Source organism: Physeter macrocephalus, chromosome 15 (assembly GCF_002837175.3).
Source record: "Physeter macrocephalus isolate SW-GA chromosome 15, ASM283717v5, whole genome shotgun sequence".
Lineage (NCBI taxonomy): Eukaryota > Metazoa > Chordata > Mammalia > Artiodactyla > Physeteridae > Physeter > Physeter macrocephalus.
This window is the reverse complement of record NC_041228.1, coordinates 21,503,052-21,524,203: the sequence shown is the minus strand read 5'-3', so window position 1 is coordinate 21,524,203 and position 21,152 is coordinate 21,503,052. Positions and strand designations below refer to the sequence as shown.

Here is a 21,152-nt window from a genome sequence, read left to right as displayed (position 1 = left end):
GGGAGAGGCCACAACAGTGAGAGGCCCGTGTACCACAAAAAACAAACAAAAAACAAAAACTAAAACTAAAAACTAAAAATAGGGGCTTCCCTGGTGGTGCAGTTGTTGAGAATCTGCCTGCTAGTGCAGGGGACACGGGTTCGAGCCCTGGTCTGGGAGGATCCCACATGCCGCGGAGCAACTAGGCCCGTGAGCCACTACTACTGAGCCTGCGCATCTGGAGCCTGTGCTCCACAACGAGAGGCCGTGATAGTGAGAGGCCCACGCACCGCGACGAAGAGTGTCCCCCACTTGCCACAACTAGAGAAAGCCCTCGTACAGAAATGAAGACCCAACACAGCAAAAATGAATAAATAAAAATTAATAAACTCCTACCCCCAACATCTAAAAAAAAAAACTAAAAATAGAGCTACCATATAATCCAGCAATCCTACTCCTGGGCATGTATCAGGAGGAAACCATAATTCGAAAAGATACATGCACCCCGATGTTCACTGCAGCACTATTTACAATACACATGGAAGCAACCTAAATGTTCATCAACAGAGGAATGGATAAAGAAGATGTGGTACACACATACAATGGAATATTAGCCATAAAAAAAAGAACGAAATAATGCCATTTGCAGCAACATGGATGGACCTAGAGATTGTCATACTGAGTGAAGTAAGTCAAACAAAGACAAATATGATATTGCTTATATGTGGAATCTAAAAAAAGGGTACAAGGCTTCCCTGGTGGCGCAGTGGTTGAGAATCCGCCTGCCGATGCAGGGGACACGGATTCATGCCCCGGTGGTGTGTGCAAAAAGCAGTATTAGGGCTTCCCTGGTGGCACAGTGGTTGAGAGTCCGCCTGCCGATGCAAGGGATACGGGTTCGTGCCCCGGTCCGGGAGGATCCCACATGCCGCAGCGACTGGGCCCGTGAGCCATGGCCGCTGAGCCTGCGCTCCACAACGGGAGAGGCCACAACAGTGAGAGGCCCGCATACCACCCAAAAAAAAAAAAAAAAAAAAAAAAAAAAGCAGTATTGATGACTAGGGCCCAGCATAGTTTCACAAAAAGCCAGGCCAAAATAACCTTATTTCCTTTTATAAAGAAAATAGAGATGAGAAAAATAATTATTATGTTTAAAAACAAACTAGCATAGTTTAAAAATATCTTATATTGAAACACTGTCTTCACTCTTACCAAAGCGAACTGTAAAGGGGCTGGGAGCAATGTAACCAAACAGCATAGCAGCCTGATACGCTTGCCCCAAGAATCAATGCAATTTATAGAGCATCCACAGAAGGACAGTGCTCCAAGTAAAAGAAATTATTATCTCACTCCTTCTAGCATCGCTGACCTGTTACAGCCAGTTCTCTATAACAACCAAGAGAAAATTCACCAGTAACAGTATTCAACTGAGCAACGGGAAAAGCACAGTGGTTTAACCATCGGCTAAACACAATCAACATGAATAAGTATACCCCAAAAGAGCTAATTATAAGAGAGAAAGTTTAAAACCCTGTGATGAGAACCAGTTCAATGAAATCAAATCTCTCTCCAGGCTAGGGACACTCATAAAGAGCACTTTCCAAATGGTGAAGCACTAGAGGATGCGTCTTACTTTGAAAGACAAACTAAGGACCACAGGTGACAGTTTCAGAAAAGAGTATTTCCATTTTAAAGATGAATTCTCTCTAGCATTTATGGCTGTCCAAAATAGAAGCCTTTAGGAAAGGCCTGGTGATCACTAAAATTATCTTGCCGATTTAATAAAATCTGATGAAATAAAACATTCAGAAAAAAACTTTATCAAAACTAAGCAAACTCATTCTTCATTTTGACATTTAGAGCCTTCCTATTTCCTATATACACATTAAAATCTCAATTCTTTAGTTGAAAAAATAACGTACTGGAACTGCGTTACAAACTTCAGAGTAGGCTCACTCAGATGTCACAGGAAATTCCCAGGCAGAAGGAACCTACTGCCATACAGCCTTCTGAAATTCTACACAAATGACCAAGAACTTACTGTCTATAGAAAACTATTCCATTTATTATTGGTATTGTAAGTAAGAATCCATGCACTGCTCATGGCCTCCCCTCTTAAATGTCCTCGTAAAAATGAAGGGATGTTTTTACTCCCCGCATCTTCAACACCCAACACAGGTACTAGCACATAAAAAATACTCAAAATATATTTGCTAAAGGAATGAATGGTAAACATTTATCAATCACTTATGTCAAGCACTCCACCAAGTGCCTCACATGCAATTACTCATTTAATCTTCACAATCACTCTACAAAGCCAGTAACATTATTTTCCCATTTTACAGAGGAGGAAACAGATAATCTGACATAGATTTATTAAATCAGGAAAGTGAGATCTGACTTCTGACACCAAGGTACATTTAATTACTTACTTCACAGTAACTAACTTTAGGCTCCAAATATGTTTTTCATAACAAGACTGAAACAGAATGCAGTGGCAACAGCTCTGGAAGAAGTCTCTGTAACTAAGTTGTAGACGCAGGGTTTCTGCATGGAGTAAAGAAAAGTTCAGTGAAGGATTTACAGGGACCTGCAGCAAAAAGACTGAGGGAATGGTACTGGTCACATTTTTTTGCGCCCTGATAACAAGAAGTAGCATGAACAGGAAACTGCCACTGATTGTAAGAATGCGATTCAGCTCTTTATCTTTAGCAGCACTATCCTCACAAGCCACAAGATGGGAACGTTCCACCACACATGTCCTGTTTCAGCCATGCTTACTGGCCTTTCATTTTTCTCTCCCTCCAACCAATCATATGCTTCTGTCCATAAAACAGTGCTGATATACTTTTAATTAATCCTGTTTACTGATGTCATGCTACCTGTTCTTACTCTTAAAAGCAAGATACATGAAAAGCTTAATAGCTCTCCAAAACAAAAACATACTCTTCTATTATATTTTGTTTATAAGCATCACAAATGTTCTTAGCTTATCAAAATGACCTGGGGAGCTTTTTTAAATAAATGAAGAGAGGTCTTCACCCTGGCTACATATGACAGCCATCAGTATTTTTAAAATACTGATGCCTGAAACCCAATCCCCCAAAATCAGAGTTAGTTAACCTGGGTTGGGGTTCCTATACTGGTTTTTTGGGTTTGGGGTTTTGTGGGCTTTTTTTTTTTGGTTTTAGTTTCTATTTTTTGTTTTTAGATTCTCCAGGTGATTCTAACATCCTACTTCATTCTAACTTTTAATAAGGTGGTATGGACCAGCCTTCCTTTTTTGTTCTGTTTTTTGTTTTTTTTTTTAATGAGGTGGGTGTTTTTGTTTTTTTGGTTGTGTTGGGTCTTCGTTGCTGTGCGCAGGCTTTCTCTAGTTGCGGGGAGCAGGGGCTACTCTTTGTTGCAGTGCACGGGCTTCTCACTGCGGTGGCTTCTCTTGTTGCGGAGCATGGGCTCTAGGCGCACGGGCTCAGTAGTTGTGGCACACAGGCTCAGTGGTTGTGGTACATGGGCTTAGTTGCTCTGCGGCATGTGGGACCTTCCCAGACCAGGGCTTGAACCCGTGTCCCCTGCACTGGCAGGCGGATTCTCAACCACTGAACCACCAGGGAAGTCCTTTTGTTCTGTTATAACTTCTCAGGTGATTGCAATGCACTCAACTGGTTAAACCACAAGTTTTCTTTCCTGTTTTAAGACTCCCTGTGTTGCTAAAAAGTGAGTACACTGATAAATACAGACCCAAGAATGAACCTTTTATTTATAAAAGCATAAAGAGAAACTCAAGCCCTACTTGGAAGGATCCCTACAATAAAAAAATGAGAGGAAAGGTAATGTGAGCAGTTCATCTGAGAAGTATTCACATGTCTATAGCAGAGTAAAACTTACTCTTTATAGCCTGACCCCATATTCATGACTACTTATAAACTAGTGCGGACCAGGTTCCTTTATCCCTATAAATTAGCAGGTAAATGAAGATTCTTCTACAAATTATGCCTTACGGGACAGAAACAAACTGGCCAGCAGAATCTGAAATTACCAAATTCTTCTACACCTCCTTAACACTGTCATATTCTGAGTCTAAATGCTTACTAACCTCCTTGATATGCCCTGCACAGTTAAGTACTGTTCTTGGAATAGGTCAGCAGTCTCTAGAACCATCTCCTAGCTTTCTGAAGTTCCCATGTTCTCAGGATGGGCAAATCTTGCCAAAGAATCCCAACTTGCAAGACAGTAAACAGACTTCCTGTCTGCTGAAACTACCCTAGAGGAACCATTTTTTCGTATTATTGTTTACTATTCAGTGCAGGCAATTTGAAAAAGCAAAGCAGACTATTTCTAATCTCCAATGAACAAAATATTATTTCTTTAAGTGTCTGGCATTTAAAAAAAAAAATGAAAACCTAACTTTGCCCCAAAGGCTAAAAGCAACAAAGAATTTAACTTCCAAGACAGAAAGTATTCTCAATACTATAGGATAAAATATAAATAATAATCTAAAATCCAAATAAATTAATTATACCAGAAGTCAATCAACCTAAACTTTGAGTTAATTAATAAGCATGATCGGTAAAATCTTCCATCCTTCCTGGAAAGGAACACTTAGCACAATCTCTAATCAAAATCACATCAGAAACTTTCAGTTCCATACCAGGGAACAATTTAAATCTGACCAAAATAAAGATTATGCTTTCTGATGAACTGGAGTAATTTTCTATCAAATATGATGTCTACAAAGACCCATTACTACAGAAAAACTTGAAAGGAAGCCCTGCACAGAATCACCAGAATTCTGTTATTTTCAGTTTCTTTCATTCACTCATTAATCCATTCGATATTTGCTGAGTGACTTCTACAGGCCAGTTATAGCAATGCCAGGCCCTGTGAATATGAAACTAAATCAAATACATAAGGCCTTTACTTTCATGGGGCTTATATTTTAGAACATCAGTTCTCACATGTTTTGATCAAAGGGCCCTTTTAACACTCTTAAAAACTACTGTGGACCTCAAAAAACTTTTCTATTGATATTTACATATGAAAATTCAAACCAAACAATGTTCAAAATACCTTATTCACTTAAAACAATAAATGCATCACAAACTAACTTAAATTACATTTTTATGAAAAATAACTACTTTCCAAAACCAAAAACTTAATCAGGATACAAAAATGACATTGTTTCACATTTCTGTAAAACATTTACCTTTTCAAAAATAAATTTTAACCAGGATAGGAGAATGACACTGTTTTATAGTTTTGTAAATCCTATTAATGTCTAGCTTAATAAAAGACAACTGTATTCTCCTATCTGCTTCTGCATTCAGTCTTTTACATAACACATCATGTAGCATCTGAAAACCTCCATTAAACACTCGTGAAAGAATGAGAGTAAAAGTGACAAATAATGTTTATAGTTATTATTACGAAAATAGTTTAGATCTCGGATACCCTCTAAAAGAGTGTTGGGGATTCTCACAGTTTACGAACCACTATTCTAGAATGACAATTAAGAAAATTAACGTGCTTATACACTGTTAAAAGCACCATGAAGAAAACAGAGAACTGTGCTGTTAGCTAGGTTGATCGGGAAAAGGCCTCTCTCTGCGATGACCCCTGAGCAGAGAGCTGAGGAACAAGCAGTCAGCCCTACGAAGAGCTGGGTGAAGTGAATATTTGCCAACGATGGGTTTTAAACACTAGTTCAAAAAAATACTAATATTTGCTTTTCATAAAATATACAAGTTGTATTTTAAGGGAACAGAAAGGCCTCAAGAGGGATGACCAGCAGCAGGGTGGGAGTAGTACACGTTCCTGTTTTTACCAGAAACTCTGGGACAGAAATAATAAACCCAATCTCCTAGCAGACTCAGCTACATCCTAAGATACTACTACATAATTCAAAACTAACAATTTCCTATCATTTTTGTTGATGAATTATGAAACAATATATTAATAAAATCCTTTCAGGAAAGGTTTGCCATGGCTTTTATAATCAGCAATATTTCTAATACCAATGTCAAGGTTAATCTTTACCTGGTAAACATACGTCTATGAAGTTACCACCCAAAATTCTTCTAATCAAGGTAGCAACTCTAATGAAGTTCAAAGTTAAAAAGTAATTTAAGAACTGAATCTGGAACTTTCAGGCCTTGCAATATACGAATACGAAGTACCTCAACCCCCTCTACTCCTGTGTGTATGTAGAAATGATGAATAAGCTGCATTTCTGAAAAGCTTAACTAGACAGTCAACCAAGCTAGAAGAGAAAACTCACAGACCAGAGCATTAACCCTGTGAGTTAACGAGCAGTATCCGAAGGTACATCAGACCTAGATACAATCCCCAAGGGCAAGGAACTGGGCTACAGCCCAATCTCTGTCCTGGGTCAGCAGATGGGGTCTTGACTTGTTTGACTCAAGGAACTGGAAACTAAGACCTTTCCAAAAAGCTAGAGCTCCCTGAAAATTGTTGGTAGAAAGATAGAAAACAGTAGTTGCAATATCGTATAGTTAAATATAAACTTACTACCTGATCCAAATTCCTACTCCTCAGAATTTACCCAAGAAGAATAAAAACATATTCACACAAAGATATGTTCACAAATGTTCACAGTAGCACTATTCATAACAGCCAAAACCTGGAAGCAACCCAAAAGTCTACCAAACACAGGTGGATAAACAACTGCAATAGGCTATCCATTCTATGGAATACTACTCAGCACTAAAAAGGAACAAAGCATCAATACAACAACAGGGAATCTCAAAAACATTATACTGAGTGAAAGAAGTCAACAAAATGCTATGTACTATATGACTTCCTTTATATGGAATTCTAGAAAAGGCAAAACCACAGCTGATAAGTGGTTGCCTTGGGGCCAAGTGAGGGGGAGGATACTGAGGGCAGAAGGTCACAAATAATTGTATAATTGTGGTTCCCATTATATAATTATTTACAACTACTAAAGTTCTTCAGACTGTACATTTAAAATGAGTGGGTTTTATTGTGTATAAATAATACCTTAACTTTAAAAAACTGTATGTACTTTTAAAATGTCTATATGATAAAGGAACAATTCGTATGTACCCGCTCCAAATTTTATGCCCAATTTCAGAGCTCAAAGATCACCTGAAATGCTATAAGGTGCAAGGAACTAGATTAAGAACCACTGCTATATTGACATTATTTATATTTTATATGTGTATATATAAACTCAATTTTAAAATAACTCAAGTTTATAATAAGCCTAAGTAATCAAAAATAAATCAAGATAAATCAAAAATAAATCTGTATTATTTTAGAAGTCAAAGTATAACATTCAGAATTTTTCAAGTATTTTAGACTTAATGAGATTAATTAGGTAATTAATAGACAATTTCAGTTACCTAGAAAAATCTGTTTAGGTAAAACTAATTCACCAGAAATTGGATGTTTACATGTTTACAAACAAACACACACACCCCAAAAAAAGACATGGCTAAAAAATATCCACACTACCCAAAATTCTACATTAACAAGTATACTTCTCCAAGTCTATAAACCCTAAAAGCAAACATTCAAATCTGAAGGTCACAATGAACTTAAAGAGATATAAGAACCTCTTAAAATCAAATGCAGTATTTTGTGTCTATATACTTAAGGGCATTTTCTCGGAAAAAAGGTCCATGGCATTTGCCAGATTCCCAGAGGCCCATGACACACAAAGGGTTAGAAAGAGTTTTAAAAAGTAGTAATAAAAATGTATTATATACATGCAGTTATGCATTTATGTTTGTATGAACAAGAATGGTGTGGAAGGACATACCTTTTCTTCTATGAATCTTTGTATTATTTACTTAGTCCTAATAGGCATGTATTTGTTTTTAATTCAAAAAACATCAAATAAAGAAAAATTAAGGGAAATGATTTTAAAATACAGCAATCAATGCAATTTACTGTACGGAGTCGCACAAAGAAGAACAAACTAATTTAATTTCCTTTTTTGACAGGGCTCCTGAGTTGACAGAATGGTGTGGACATAATATATCTTGATTTTAGCATGTTCTTTGGGGTACATTAAAAAAAAATATGGACTGAATGAAGCATGGTTAAGTGGCTCTGAAAGGAAAGGAAAAAGAAAAAATCCACACACTATAAGCCTGAGCACCTGCTGACTTTAAATTCTAATCTCTTGTCGATACGGTTACTCTTCAACTCAATTCACAGATGTCGCTGCACACGTACAAAAATTACCAGAAAATATGCATATGTACACACCATCAAGGTGAAACAGGTAACTTCTAGGTACACAGACTGGTTTTCAACAAGCAGAGAGATCTGTTTAAGAGAAGCCTAACCTAAGCCAATTATAAATCAGCAAAATATCAATTCAGACTTTGTGCAAACTTATGGCAATAAATCTTCACCAGGAAAAGCAGCAGGTTTCCCACTGTCTCTGTACGACACATAAAAAGGATCTGTTGAAAGCCCAGTTTAAATGATTTGGGACCTAAGTAGTTCCAAATTGTTAGAACTATACCATCTATCATTTTTAACCTTCTTTTATAAAGCTGAGCTCATAAGGACTGATCTCAGGTTGCAACCTGTACTGTGCACCTAGGGTAAACAAACACTGAATCTATTTGTTCATCTTGTTAGAGTTCACAGATAAGAAATGTTGACATCATTAAAATGTTTTACCATTAAACCTGATAATAAAAAAAGTAGTGGTATTTAGTGATCACAATATTATTTTAGGTAGGTTCTACTAAATATTATTAGACTCTGGTTATAGGAAGATGCTATTACCTATAATAGGCATAAAAATCGTTTATAACAGTGCTTCTCAAACTACAAGCACCAAAGAAACTCATTTTCCTCCTGTCGACCACAGACCAATATTTTAATCAAAGAATAAAAATTACTTACTAGAAAGTGAAAACATATTTTTAAAGACATAGAGAATACAAGCCCAGGGGTCACAAGCTTGGCTACAAAGCAATATTAAACTGCTGTCAAAGTTTCTAAAGACTCAGTCTGAATCCCCTGCTTGTCTCAGGCAGACCAGTAACAGTTCACACTTAATCAGCACTGGTTTATAGAACCTGTAACGTTAGGCAGGTACAGTTCTCTCCCAACTCCAGGAGTGGAACATTGAGAGTTTATAATCAAACACTTCCTAATTTATGTCACTGATAACGAAGTCTCTCAAAATATAACATTATCTCAATAGATGTGAACTCTAAACTGTGTAGCTATCAAACCCATAGCTTCCCCCCAACCCCCGCTTGCTATAGGAGAGGACAGGCACTTGCTGGGCTCAGACCACTATTCTCTTAGTTTTGATTCTATTCTGAACTCTGTATTTTTAAGAAGGGTAAAAACAAATTCATTTCAGCAGCAGAACTCCACTTTGAATCACATGCTCTGTTAAGACAGAGGTAAGACAGTAAATCATTTATCGAGTGAGCAAGCCCAGCTGAAGCCCCAACATGCAAACCTTGATTTGCTGTCTTCCATTTGTTGTCTAGTACACAGTAACTCTAGAATTAATCTTTATTTTTGTGGAAAAAAAAATGTTCAAGTGAGAGAGAAAACTTTACTAAAAGCTTAAAATTAATTCTTACAAGTACACACAAATGTGAACCTCTGGTCTGCACAAACAGGAAAACCATATAGCATAGTTTAGTCTGGGCACTAGAATTAAAAATTAAGCTTGAGCGCCAGCTCCGTGGCCTTAAGCAGGTTACCTTACCACCTATCTCCTATGGAGATAAATCAGTCAGTACCTATTCTCACAGCATAGTTACAAGGATTAAAAAATAACCCACCCAAAGTACCTATCACACTGTGCCTAGTAAAGCCTCAATAAACATTAGCTACTATTACAACTACTATTTTACAATAAATATTTTACCTAATCTCTTTCATTCATCCATCCATCTATCTATCCCACAAATATTTAGTGAGTGACTAGAATATGCCAGATACCCTCATGGCACTTACCCTTGTCTCCTCAGAATGTTCAGAGTCTATTCCTCAGAGATTTTTTTTCAGTCTTATAAGATATAAATATGACTTATTAAAAATCAGCCACCTAATGCCAAATTTCCATTTTTGTTAAGACTTTATCAGGCATCTGTACCTAGAGCTATATCTTATAACAACCAATACCACAGGGTTTCAGGACAAGATTTTTTAAATCTGCATTAAAAAGTCAAGAGTGTGAGTAAATTGATTGATTTATTCAAAATATTGTGTATATGTATATGGATGGATAGATGTAAGTTTCCTTAAAAACATCATTATCCTTGCTAAAAATAAAGACTAGATCCACTACAAGAGTTTCTTAAAAGTCTGAAATAAAAAGGTAAAGCCCAAACTGCACCAGTTGCTAGCCAGACAGAAGAGGTCAGACAGGATGCATGATTCCTAGCTGGCTTTATTCCAGTTTTGTAGATTCTGGGAAGTAAGGTCCATAGCCTGAATTTCTCACATCAATCACCGTCAAAGAACAGCTATTACTGTGGAAGAATTTTAGTCTTAAAGAAACTGTAATGCCACAGAATCTCCCCTTAGCATATTCTGTAAAGTCAATATCTAGACTTTCATTTAATTCTGGCTTCTCTCGCTGACTGATCTGTGAACTTGGCAGTTTTCTTATTTGGTTAAGCCTGGATCATTTTTTCTAACACTGAACAAAGAAGGTAGTTACTGCCAAAATGTAAATTCAAAAAACAGAAAGCAGCATTAGTCTTAAATTTAACGCATTTTATGGCTCAAGTGGGATGGGGTTCCATTTCATAACTGGCTGAATCAAATAATAAACAGGATTTAAATCACTGCTGTTAAGTTTTGATGTGAAAGAAATTCAAGTAACTTCAATAAGAAAAAAAAAAAAGATATTTTGCTCCTGACACATATGGGATTAGTTACAATGTTCCAATACACTTAACTAATATTGCTTCTATAATATTGCAGTTGAAAGACCGTATTTCATAATTATTCTCTTGGATCTAATGCTCATTGATGGTTCACAGTTTTAAAGTTAAATCAACTATTAATTGTTGGGGAAAGGGGAAGGACAACGCAGCCTCAAGAAATTCAACAGGATAGCTCTGCTCTCATCAAAAAAATTAGTCACAAGAAAGTACAATGATGCAATCAAACATACAAATGTATAATTTTACTTAAATGTTAACTGAGGATATTTAACTTATAATATTAAATTTTTACTTTACCAACTCAATATACATAACCAATAAGCAAATTTTCCCACATATAGCTAGAAGATAATTTTCCTAAAGTAAAAGCCTTAGATGGAAGAAAATTCATTTCCCCTCTCACACAAAACAAACAAAATTTCAAAGCTGTTATGAGCTGTCTGCTTCCCAACACAGTTTAAGTTTATTATATTCAGAAGCATGAACCACTGCTTAACTAGAAGGCCTTAAGGTGATTTTTAGGTGCTTCGATTACAGTTTGTTTCTGCTTCCTTAACAGGAGGCAATACTTGCCAAAATAGGTCCAGAAGGAAACATTCAAAAAGAGTAACTGTGACTGCCCCTGAGAAGAGGGTGGTTGAAGATAGGAAAGAAAGTGAGTTTCTTTTCACTACCTACTCTTTTTTGCGTTTTGATTGTGTACCATGTGTACCCAGAGAAATGGCTGTGTTTAATTAAACAGGTTTAATAAAGTAAAAGCACTTCAACTTTCCAGCATAAAAAGTATACCACAATAATCCCAGGGGGAGGTGATTATTCACCTTCTTTATCCTCAAGAGGTCCTTCAGAACAAAACTGAAGGTTATGCATTTCTGTACAAAATCTAAAATGGGTTTTCTTCTACCCAAAAGAAAAAGATGTTGGTTTTGTTTTCAAGGCTACCCTTAAACCAAACTTGAAAACAGTATATCTACAAGCTCTCATTTGGAGGCTATAAACAAAAGGTAAAGAGGATCTTAAAAGTCAGCGTGTAAAGTTTGCTTTTATTTTGTGTAATGAGGATTTTTCCAAGGAGTTTCTGCATTCTAGGACCACAGCTACTAAGTGACTTTAAGAGAATCCAAGGGAAACCCTAAGGAACAACCAAAGATAATACCAGAAGACTGGGTGACTTAGGCAGATCTGTGAGTGTTAGCACTATCAGACAGGAAATATTTACTGAATTGATGAATCACTGTAACAAGCATACTAACATACATACTTAATTTTAAAAATAAAGACTAAGATTTTTAGAAACCATAACTTTCAGGTGGCAATGGTGTCAAGAAACAGCACTCTATAGTCTGTAAGTGGGAAAGCACACTGAACTATACAACTATTCTGGAGAGCAGTTTGGCAACATGCTTCATATGCTTAAAAATGTGCACAACCACCTTTAACCCATTAACTTCAACTACAGATATTTATTAAAGCATTGGAGAAACGCGAGAAAAGAAAATTCCGAACTCTTAACAGTGTACCCACCCTCGTTATGAGCTTATAAACTAATTTCCTTTGTGGTTTTTATATTTCTCCAAATTTTTCTTACTATGAATGTATACCATTTTTTGTTTTCTAAAACATCCAATTTTAGCACATTACTGCTATCCCATAAATAAACAAACATTTGCTACTTATATCAAATGAAACTAGTTGGGGACAAGGATAGAAGGTAAGGGTATTGAGGAAAAAAATGTTTCGTATTAATCATCAAGATACAATGAATACCTGTGGCATTTAGGTACTATTTGGGAGGAAAATAAATCCTTAAAATTTTATGCCAAAATAAGTTGATATTCAGACTCAAAGAGTAAAAAACTTTTATATTTTGAGTAAGTTAATACTGAGTTACCACTATTTTGCTAAATCCATTTTTTTTCTCGTATGCTTGGGCTTGGTACCAACATCAATAAAACTCCAGAATACGGCTCTGGTATATACCAGTACGCACTTCAGCCCTTCGGTTTTGATGAAACAAGTACAGTTTGTCATCAAATACATGGATATGTAAATTATACTATACTTTGATATCAAGTCTAATCTTTACAGGAGGTAACCATTTTACAGAACAATCTTCTACAAACAGTAGTTTGCAGGGGGAAAAGATAAAGTTATTTTCCCTTTAAGTATATTTTCCCATATCCTGCCAAATGAAATAATATCCAAGTGTAGTAATTTAAATATTTTACAAAAACAAAATTATGAACTAATTTCCCAGAGAAAAGCAAATGCAACCAAGTTTTCATGTAGTGCTGAAATCGGGAACTTTTATCTAAAAAACTATCGAAAGGAGACTTGGTAAAGTAAAAGTGAGAGTATCTGAACACAAAAATAAGAACTGGCAAACACCCTCTTCAAAGCCTAATGATTTATAGAGGCTTTTCTCCCCAATATCGGTGCTAAAGGCCCAGAAAAAGGTTGCCAAGGCTTAAAATATCTGGATAAACTTATGAAATCCTGGATAATAAGATCAGAACTTCTAATTATACAGGAGCTAGTTGAAGCCAAAGGTGACAAGAGAGCAAAAGATAAAAAACCAGTAGTCTGATGTAAAAGACTTACTGTGCCCACACTTTTTAATGTCGAAGCAGGCATTTGGGAAGTGATATATGCCATTTCATCTAGACTGCAACAACTACAGTTTAAATTTCTCATTATATTCCATTTACTTGGTCAGGCATCCAGTTTGGAATCCCACTGTAACTAATACCAACTATTAAAATCAATCCCAGCTACTAAAACTGTTATTGACAATGATTAAACATCAGTAGGAAATTTTATATGTTAAGCTTTTATTTATTACAGTAGGAAGGCCATGCCTTATCCTCACATTAAAGCAGAAGAAACTAAGGTTCAGAAATGCTATTCATTAAATCATCTCCATGTGAAATACCACGTATGCTAAGCTCCTTCAATCAACCCCACAAAGCTACAAGGAACAACACTAATATAGCTCGTCACCAATGGTGTATATGCCATAAACACAGGAAGCACGCACTGTCATGAAGTTTTTTTAAAAAAGGAAATGGATTTCAACAAACTTTCTCGCCTTAAGGGAAAGAAACAATGCCCAGGATGTCTGCAGGGTTATCCAAACCTTGGAAGCAACCTGAGATGAAAAAGTCAGATGGACTTAGGTTTGCCTACCTAAGGCAGGTAAACTACCTTACTTAGGGATACCTACTAGTACTCCTCCTGACTCTCCTTAATATACAGTAAACCTTTCATTAACAGCATATGATTACACGCCAAGATGAGCAACACAAGCTGTCACCACAAAAAGTTCAGAGAAAGGAAGAGACTGATGCGGCCCAGAGCAGTACTACTCAAACATTAATTTGCTATAAATTACCTGAAACAGTAGATCAGGAAAAATTCTGGAATACTATATTTCTGTATTTCTAACAAGCTACCAGGCGAGGCCAATTCTGCTTGTCTTGCTTGTCCTTGGACCATACTTTGAGTATCAAAAGTATAATGTACATAAGAAAGGTAAGATTCAGCCTGGTTTTGGGGGAACAAGGTGGGTTTTACAAGAAAAGTCCAATAGGAAGAATTAGCTTGATCTTCTCTAGGAACAATGAGACCACCTGACTACAATGACGACTCACTCATCCATTCTACAAGGATATACTGAGCACTGACTCTGCACAATGTACAACAAAAGACACTGACAAGCCTACTGAAATGCACAATTAAGATTATTGAGAGATATCATTTCACACAACGAAAACAAGCCATCTAACTGTCCATTAACATTTAGATGAAGAAAATTATGTTCTAGTCATACAATGAAATGCTATACAGTAATGAAAATGAATGAATTATAGCTCCTCACTCTAGAACAGAATAATCTCAAAATCATGGTATGAGATATGCATATATATGATTCAAGACACAGGCAAACATATACTATGATTTAATTAATATTTCATTTTTTATTACTATAAACAGAACAAACTAAACAAATTGGGAATACGCTGTGTGGTGAAGTTATAGAGAAAACTAAGAAATCACTGAAACAAAGCTCACAAGAGTGATTACAGGTTTCGAAGAAGGGATGGGAGAAAAGGATGAAACAGGGGAAGGGACTTCAAAGATACTCATAATGTTCTATTTCTCAAGTTAAATGCCAGGTAAGTGAATTGTTTACTTTGTGATTATTTAAATTATGTACTCCAGATGCTATTTTGCATGTATAATATATCCTGATTTTTTTTTAACAGTTCTTTGATAATGTTATCAATGACCTTTTTAAAAACTAAGTCAGGGACTTGGTGATGGCAGATTCTAGTAGCAGTGAGTTAAAAAAAGAATGGAAGACCACGAATATAGATAAATTCTTTAACCACTGACTTCAAGGAAAAAAGTGGGGACTAAGAATGAACACAAAGTACTAAGTAAAAAGAGACAGGGCTGAACATTTTAATATGGGAAAGTCTGACAATGGTCACATGTTAAGAGAAAGGTAACATTAAAGATACAGAAAAAATTGATGAAACAGGACTAAAGCTTAGAAAGGAAAGGCTCAAGAAAAAAAGAAGAAAAATTGGCCTTGGCCATTACCAAGACACTAGAAACAAATGTGATTAAACATGAGGCTAACCAAATTAGTCCTGTGTAGCTGGAATGAACCATTCCTACGTAGAAGCTTGGAAATTGTAGCAAATAAATGTGAACACAAAAGCAAGGACAACATCTTGGTGGGCCTTGAATTCATTGCAAAGTCACTAAAAACATTTCAAGGGACTTCCCTGGCAGTCCAGTGGTTAAGACGCTGAGCTCCCACTGCAGGGGGCACAGGTTCAATCCCTGGTCGGGGGAACTAAGATCCCACATGCTGTGCAACGCGGCCAGGAGGGGAAAAAAAAAACCATTTCAAGAGGAAAGTTAACAAGGTCTGAACGTTCACATTAATTGAATGTTTTAATAAAAGTATGCAGGCTAAGAAAACAAGTCAAGATGCCATTAAAATAATCTTTTTAAAAGAAGATATCGGGACATGAAACAGGAGCAGTACAAAATTCATCAGTTTATCCTATCTATGTCAATTAACCTGTTCAGTTTTGGGAATAGAACAGGTTAAAAACCATAATCCCTGCCTGCCCTCAGTAGCTTACATTCTAGTGGGGGAGACAAACAAGAAAGCAAACAAGACAATTACAGGCAGTAGAAAATACTACGAAGGAAATAAAGGTGATGTATGAAGAGTGATGGGGATGGGGCTATTTTTTACCGGGTTGTTAGGCCAGGCCTTTCTTGAGATGCTGACATTTAAGCCAATACCTAAAGGCTCAAAAGAAGCCACGGAGAAGGAAAAATATTTGCGAGAGTATTTCAGGCCGAGAAAACAAAACTCTGAAAGCTCATTGTGACTGAAGCCTGGAAGAAAGTATGAGGTGAGTTTGAAGAAAGAGACAAGAGTAGCAGAACCCTGAAGTCTGTATAAGAAGTCTGTATTTTATTGTAAGTGGATGTGGTTGGTGGCACAGAAATGAGAAGCAGATGAATTTGATATATTTTGAAGGTGAAACAAACAGAATTTGCTGAGGGACTATATGCTGAGGGTAAAAAAAAGAACAAGCATACATTAATCCCTAGGTTTTGAGTTTTTCAAATGCAGAGCTAGTAGTTCCATTTATTAAGATGGGAGAGACTGAGGTAAGATTAATGAGTGGGAGAGAAGGAGAGGGAGAGTCAATAATTTTATTTTGGACACGTTAAATCTGAAGTACCTATGAGATATCCAAACAGTGACAGCAAGCAGGCAGCTGGATATATAAGAGTGACATTCAAGAACCAAGTCTGGCAAGAAATATAAATCTAGGAGGTATCAAAATACAAATAATATTTAAAGCTTTGAAAAGGGGCCTTAAAGAAAGTCTACCACTGTAACTTCTACAAATAATAACAGTAGCAGCTAAAATTAAATGGTAACACGTTTTACCATTTAATTTACCAAGCACAAAGAGATTAAGTAACATGCCCAATGTCATTCAGCTAATTTTAGAGCTGGATTCCAACCCAAGCAGTCTGACTCCAGAGTTGTGCTTTCATCTACTTTGTCAAGCGGAGACCAGGTGGAAGGAAGCCTAAACCCAAATCCTGAGGCACTCCAATGTTCACAGACAGGGAAAAGGAGAAGCCAACATAAAAGATATTTATTCCAATTACGCGGTTTCAGGTAAGCGCTGAACCACAGGCTCAAAAGTGGCTACAAAGTAAATCTCCACTTGTGAAGTTACAGATGTCAGATGCCAGCAGGGAAGCAATAAAGTTTACTCTCCCCTTCCAAAAGCCCTAGAGTCCTAGATCCTTCTCGACACCTCCGTCACCTACTTGTCTCCCAGAAGAGTCATTCTCCAAATACCCTCTCCCAGGCATCTCAAAACAAGACCCCAAAAATCTGTCACACACACGCCCTAGCCTAGGTCCCCTTTCTCAGCCCTCACCTCCCCCATGAGATGACAGAGAAAGCGGCCGCGTCTCCCAAGCAGAAAGTGAAGATAAAGAAAGGTTTTAGGGAAAAACCTTGGCCCAGCCTCAGCAAGCCCAGAGGAGAGGCTGCCGGGAAGCACGTCTGGCGGAACCGGGCTGGGAACTGAGCTCCCCACGTGGGCCTGGGGAGACGGAACCCCACTCACCAAGCCATCTATCTGCACTTGCTTCACGGCTGAATCTCCGGACCCCCCTTTGCCTTTGCCTTTCCCTGCAGCGCCGGTGGTGGAGCTGGAAGAGGGGGCAGCAGAGCCGGTGCCTTCCTTGCGGGACGCCATCTTTCCAGCCGGACAGGAAAAGAGAGAAACGTGAGTAACCGGAAGCGGAAGTACAAGCTTCACGTGACGTCAGGCGCAGTCTGGCGTTCGAGAGGCGGAGCTCTTAGGAAAGGCCGGGGAAGGCCCCGCCTCCTTTCTCAGTTCCAGTCACCTTCTTCTGCAAAGGAATCCTCTGCACGTGCGCGTTGTGCGTTTACGGCTTACAGAAAGCTTTTGAGAAAGGAAAAAATGGACTTTTTAAAATGTTTTGCACTTTATGTTTAGTCGGTCTCCACTAGGCAGTTGATCATAACTGCATTATAGCTCGCATTTGTGTAGCGTCCCATTCGTAAAAAATGCTTTCACTTCTAATTTTTTAAATTAATCCCCATTTCCAGTCTTGGAAACTATGAAGAGCTATACAAACTCCCATGTTAGGAAATTGAGACGTGATTTGTCTAACGTCATTCTGTTAATTAGTGATGAGACATATTGCAGTTTAAAATTTCTTTGCAATTTTTGTCCTTTTAAATATTCTACTAAGATGTTCCAGTCATGTATGCTAAACACACTACATGGGTTCTTGTAATCTGAACAAAGACAGTGTATGTGGGCCCTCTGCATGAAATAGCCCAGAGCCAAAAGATACAGAGAGAGAGAAAGAGAGAGAGAGTGAGAATGAAGTAGAATTTTAAACAGGCAATCAATATGATCACCCTAACTAGAAAGGGTCTAGAAGCAATGACATTCCTTCACTTGGATTCCTAGTTTCCTTCCTATCTCACTGACTGATCCTTTCTTCTCAGTCACCATTGCTGATTTCTTTACTCTTCCCTAATTTTAAAGTTAAAATTAAATTTTAATTTATTTTAATTAAATTAATTTATTTAAGAACAGCAGCAGTGTTCAGTCCTTGTACATCTTCATTCCCTTATCTTTACTCCCTATCTCAAGGCTCATCATGCAATGCTGATGATTCCCAAATTTATATTTCCCCAGACCTCTCCACTGAACTCCACACCAGCATATCCATCTGTCTATTCAATATCTCCACTTAAATGTCCCACAAGCACCTCCAACTTAACCCCAAATACCACCTCCCCTCAAAAAAAATGTTCTTCCCACAGTCTTCCCCCTGTCATTTGATGACAGTGTTATTCTTCTAGTTGATAAGAACAAAGCCCTTGGGGCCATCTTTGACTCCTCTGTTTCCTTCACACCCTACCCCTGATTCATTGGAAACTTCTGTAGGCTCCACGTTAAAAATGTATTCAAAATCCAGACTTCTTTTGGGAAGATGAAGTAGAAATATTTTTTCCTATTCCTCCCTATAAGTACAACAAAATCCCAGGCTATTATATATAAAAGAAACATAAGAAGACTCTGCAAGGTGAAGAGAAGGAGAAAAACTGGTTAGGGACATGGGGACCCAAGGAGCAACACAGTGGTGATTTCTCAGTTTCTATTTGCCACATATATCCCAGACTTGGAGCTGAAGTCCAGTCACCTGAAAATATCAACAGGCACAGATTTAAAAACTCCAGCAAAAGTCTGTTCTCTGCACACTGCCAGTAGAGACCATGTGGGGAGCTTGAACTTTCACCCCCACCAGACAGTAATAAGGCACCCACTCCATCCCCCAATGGAGTGATGTCAAAGAAGGCCTAGTGGAGACTAAGGATTTCACCACAGCTGGTAATGAGGCCACCCACTGCTAATGCCAGTGAAGGAAACAAGAAGAGCAGTAATGAAGCATTACTACCCCTCCCATCCAGGAGGTATAAGTTCACGTGTAGTGGGAGCTGGAACTCCCATCCTCCAGCAATAACAAGGAACGAGTCCTACCCCCAAGGGAATCAATGGAGGCTGAACGTGAAACTTCTATTTGTACCCTCCTAGGGCAGTGATAAGAAGGACTCCCTCCTCCTTCCATTGCCAGAGCTGTGTCAGAGGAAACCAACTAAAACATATGTCTCAAGATCCAGTGTTCTGCACAAATAACAAATGTTGGTGAGAATGTGGAGAAAAGGGAACCCGCATACACTGTTGGTGGGAATGTAAATTGGTGCAGCCATTGTGGAAAACAGTATGAAGACTTCTCAAAAAACTAAAAATAGAGCTACCATATGACTCAGCAATTCCACTCCTGGGTATATACCCGAAAAAAACAAAAACACTAATTCAAAAAGATACATGCAACCCAATGTTCATAGCAGCATTATTTACAACTGCCAAGATATGGAAGCAGCCTAAGTGTCCAAAACAGATGAATGGATAAGGAAAAGTGGTATGTATTTATAATGGAGTACTACTTGGCCATAAAAAAGAGTGAAATTTTGACATTTGCAGCAAAATGGATGGACTTGGAGGGCAAGTGTTTACCAGTGTGGAGAGGGAAGGGGAAAGGAGCAATAGGGGTGGGGGAATTAGAGGTACAAACTATTAGTTATTAAATAAGCTACAAGGATATATTGTACAACATGGGGAATATAGCTAATATTTTATAATACTATATATGGAGTATAGCCTTTAAAAATTGTGAATCACTATATACCTGTAACCTATATAATATTGTACAGCAACTATACTTCAACTTTTTTAAAGTTTAAAAAATAAGAAAGAAGATCCAGATTTCTGTAACAAAATACCCAAAAGTCTATGTCTCAATTTAAAAAAATCACTCATCATCACATCAAGAACCGGGAAGATCTCAAACTGAATGAAAAAGACCAATAGATGCCAGCACTGGAATTACAGAAATGTTAGAATTATCCAACAAGAATATTAAAGCAGTCACCATATAATGTTTCAACAAACAATTACGAGCACACTTGAAACAAATGAAAAGAGTGTCAGAAAAGAAATTCAAAGTCTCAGCCAAGATATAAAAGATATAAATTAGAATGAAACATAAATTCAGAACTTAAAAAATACAATAACCAAAAATAAGAAAACTCAATGGATGGGCTTAACAGCAGAAAAGAAAGGACAATGGGAAAAAATCAGAGGACTGGAGATAGAATGATAAAAATCACCCAGTCTGTACATAAATTAACAGAATATAAAATGGTACAGCCACTGTGAGAAAGAGTATGGCGGTTCCTCAAAAAATTATCATAGAATTACCAATTTCACTTCTAGGAATATACCCAAAAGTATTGAAAGCAAGGACTCAGACAGATATTTGTACACCAGTGTCATAGCAGCATTATTCATAATAGCCAAAAGGTGGAAGCAACTCAAATGTTCTTCAACAGATGAATGAATAAATAAAATGTGGTATTTACATACAAGGGTATATAATTCAGTCTTAAAAAGAAATGAAAGTCATGGTATTTACATACAAGGGTATATAATTCAGTCTTAAAAAGAAATGAAAGTCAGAGACATGCTGAACCTTTTCAACAAGGATGAACCCTGAAAACAGTATGCTAAATGAAATAACCCAGACACAAAA

General features: G+C 37.3%; 1 protein-coding gene across 1 annotated transcript in view; it reads right to left on the bottom strand.

Moving 5' to 3' along the window:
* The window catches only part of EIF3H (eukaryotic translation initiation factor 3 subunit H), an 88,592-nt gene extending 70,848 nt beyond the window's left edge, over positions 1 to 17,744 (bottom strand). Inside the window, exon 1 of the mRNA XM_007100176.4 lies at positions 17,585 to 17,744. Coding sequence (XP_007100238.1) covers positions 17,585 to 17,716 — 132 coding nt within the window. The 5' untranslated portion in view covers positions 17,717 to 17,744. The remainder of the gene's footprint in view (positions 1 to 17,584) is intronic.
* Positions 17,745 to 21,152: the final 3,408 nt, after the last annotated feature.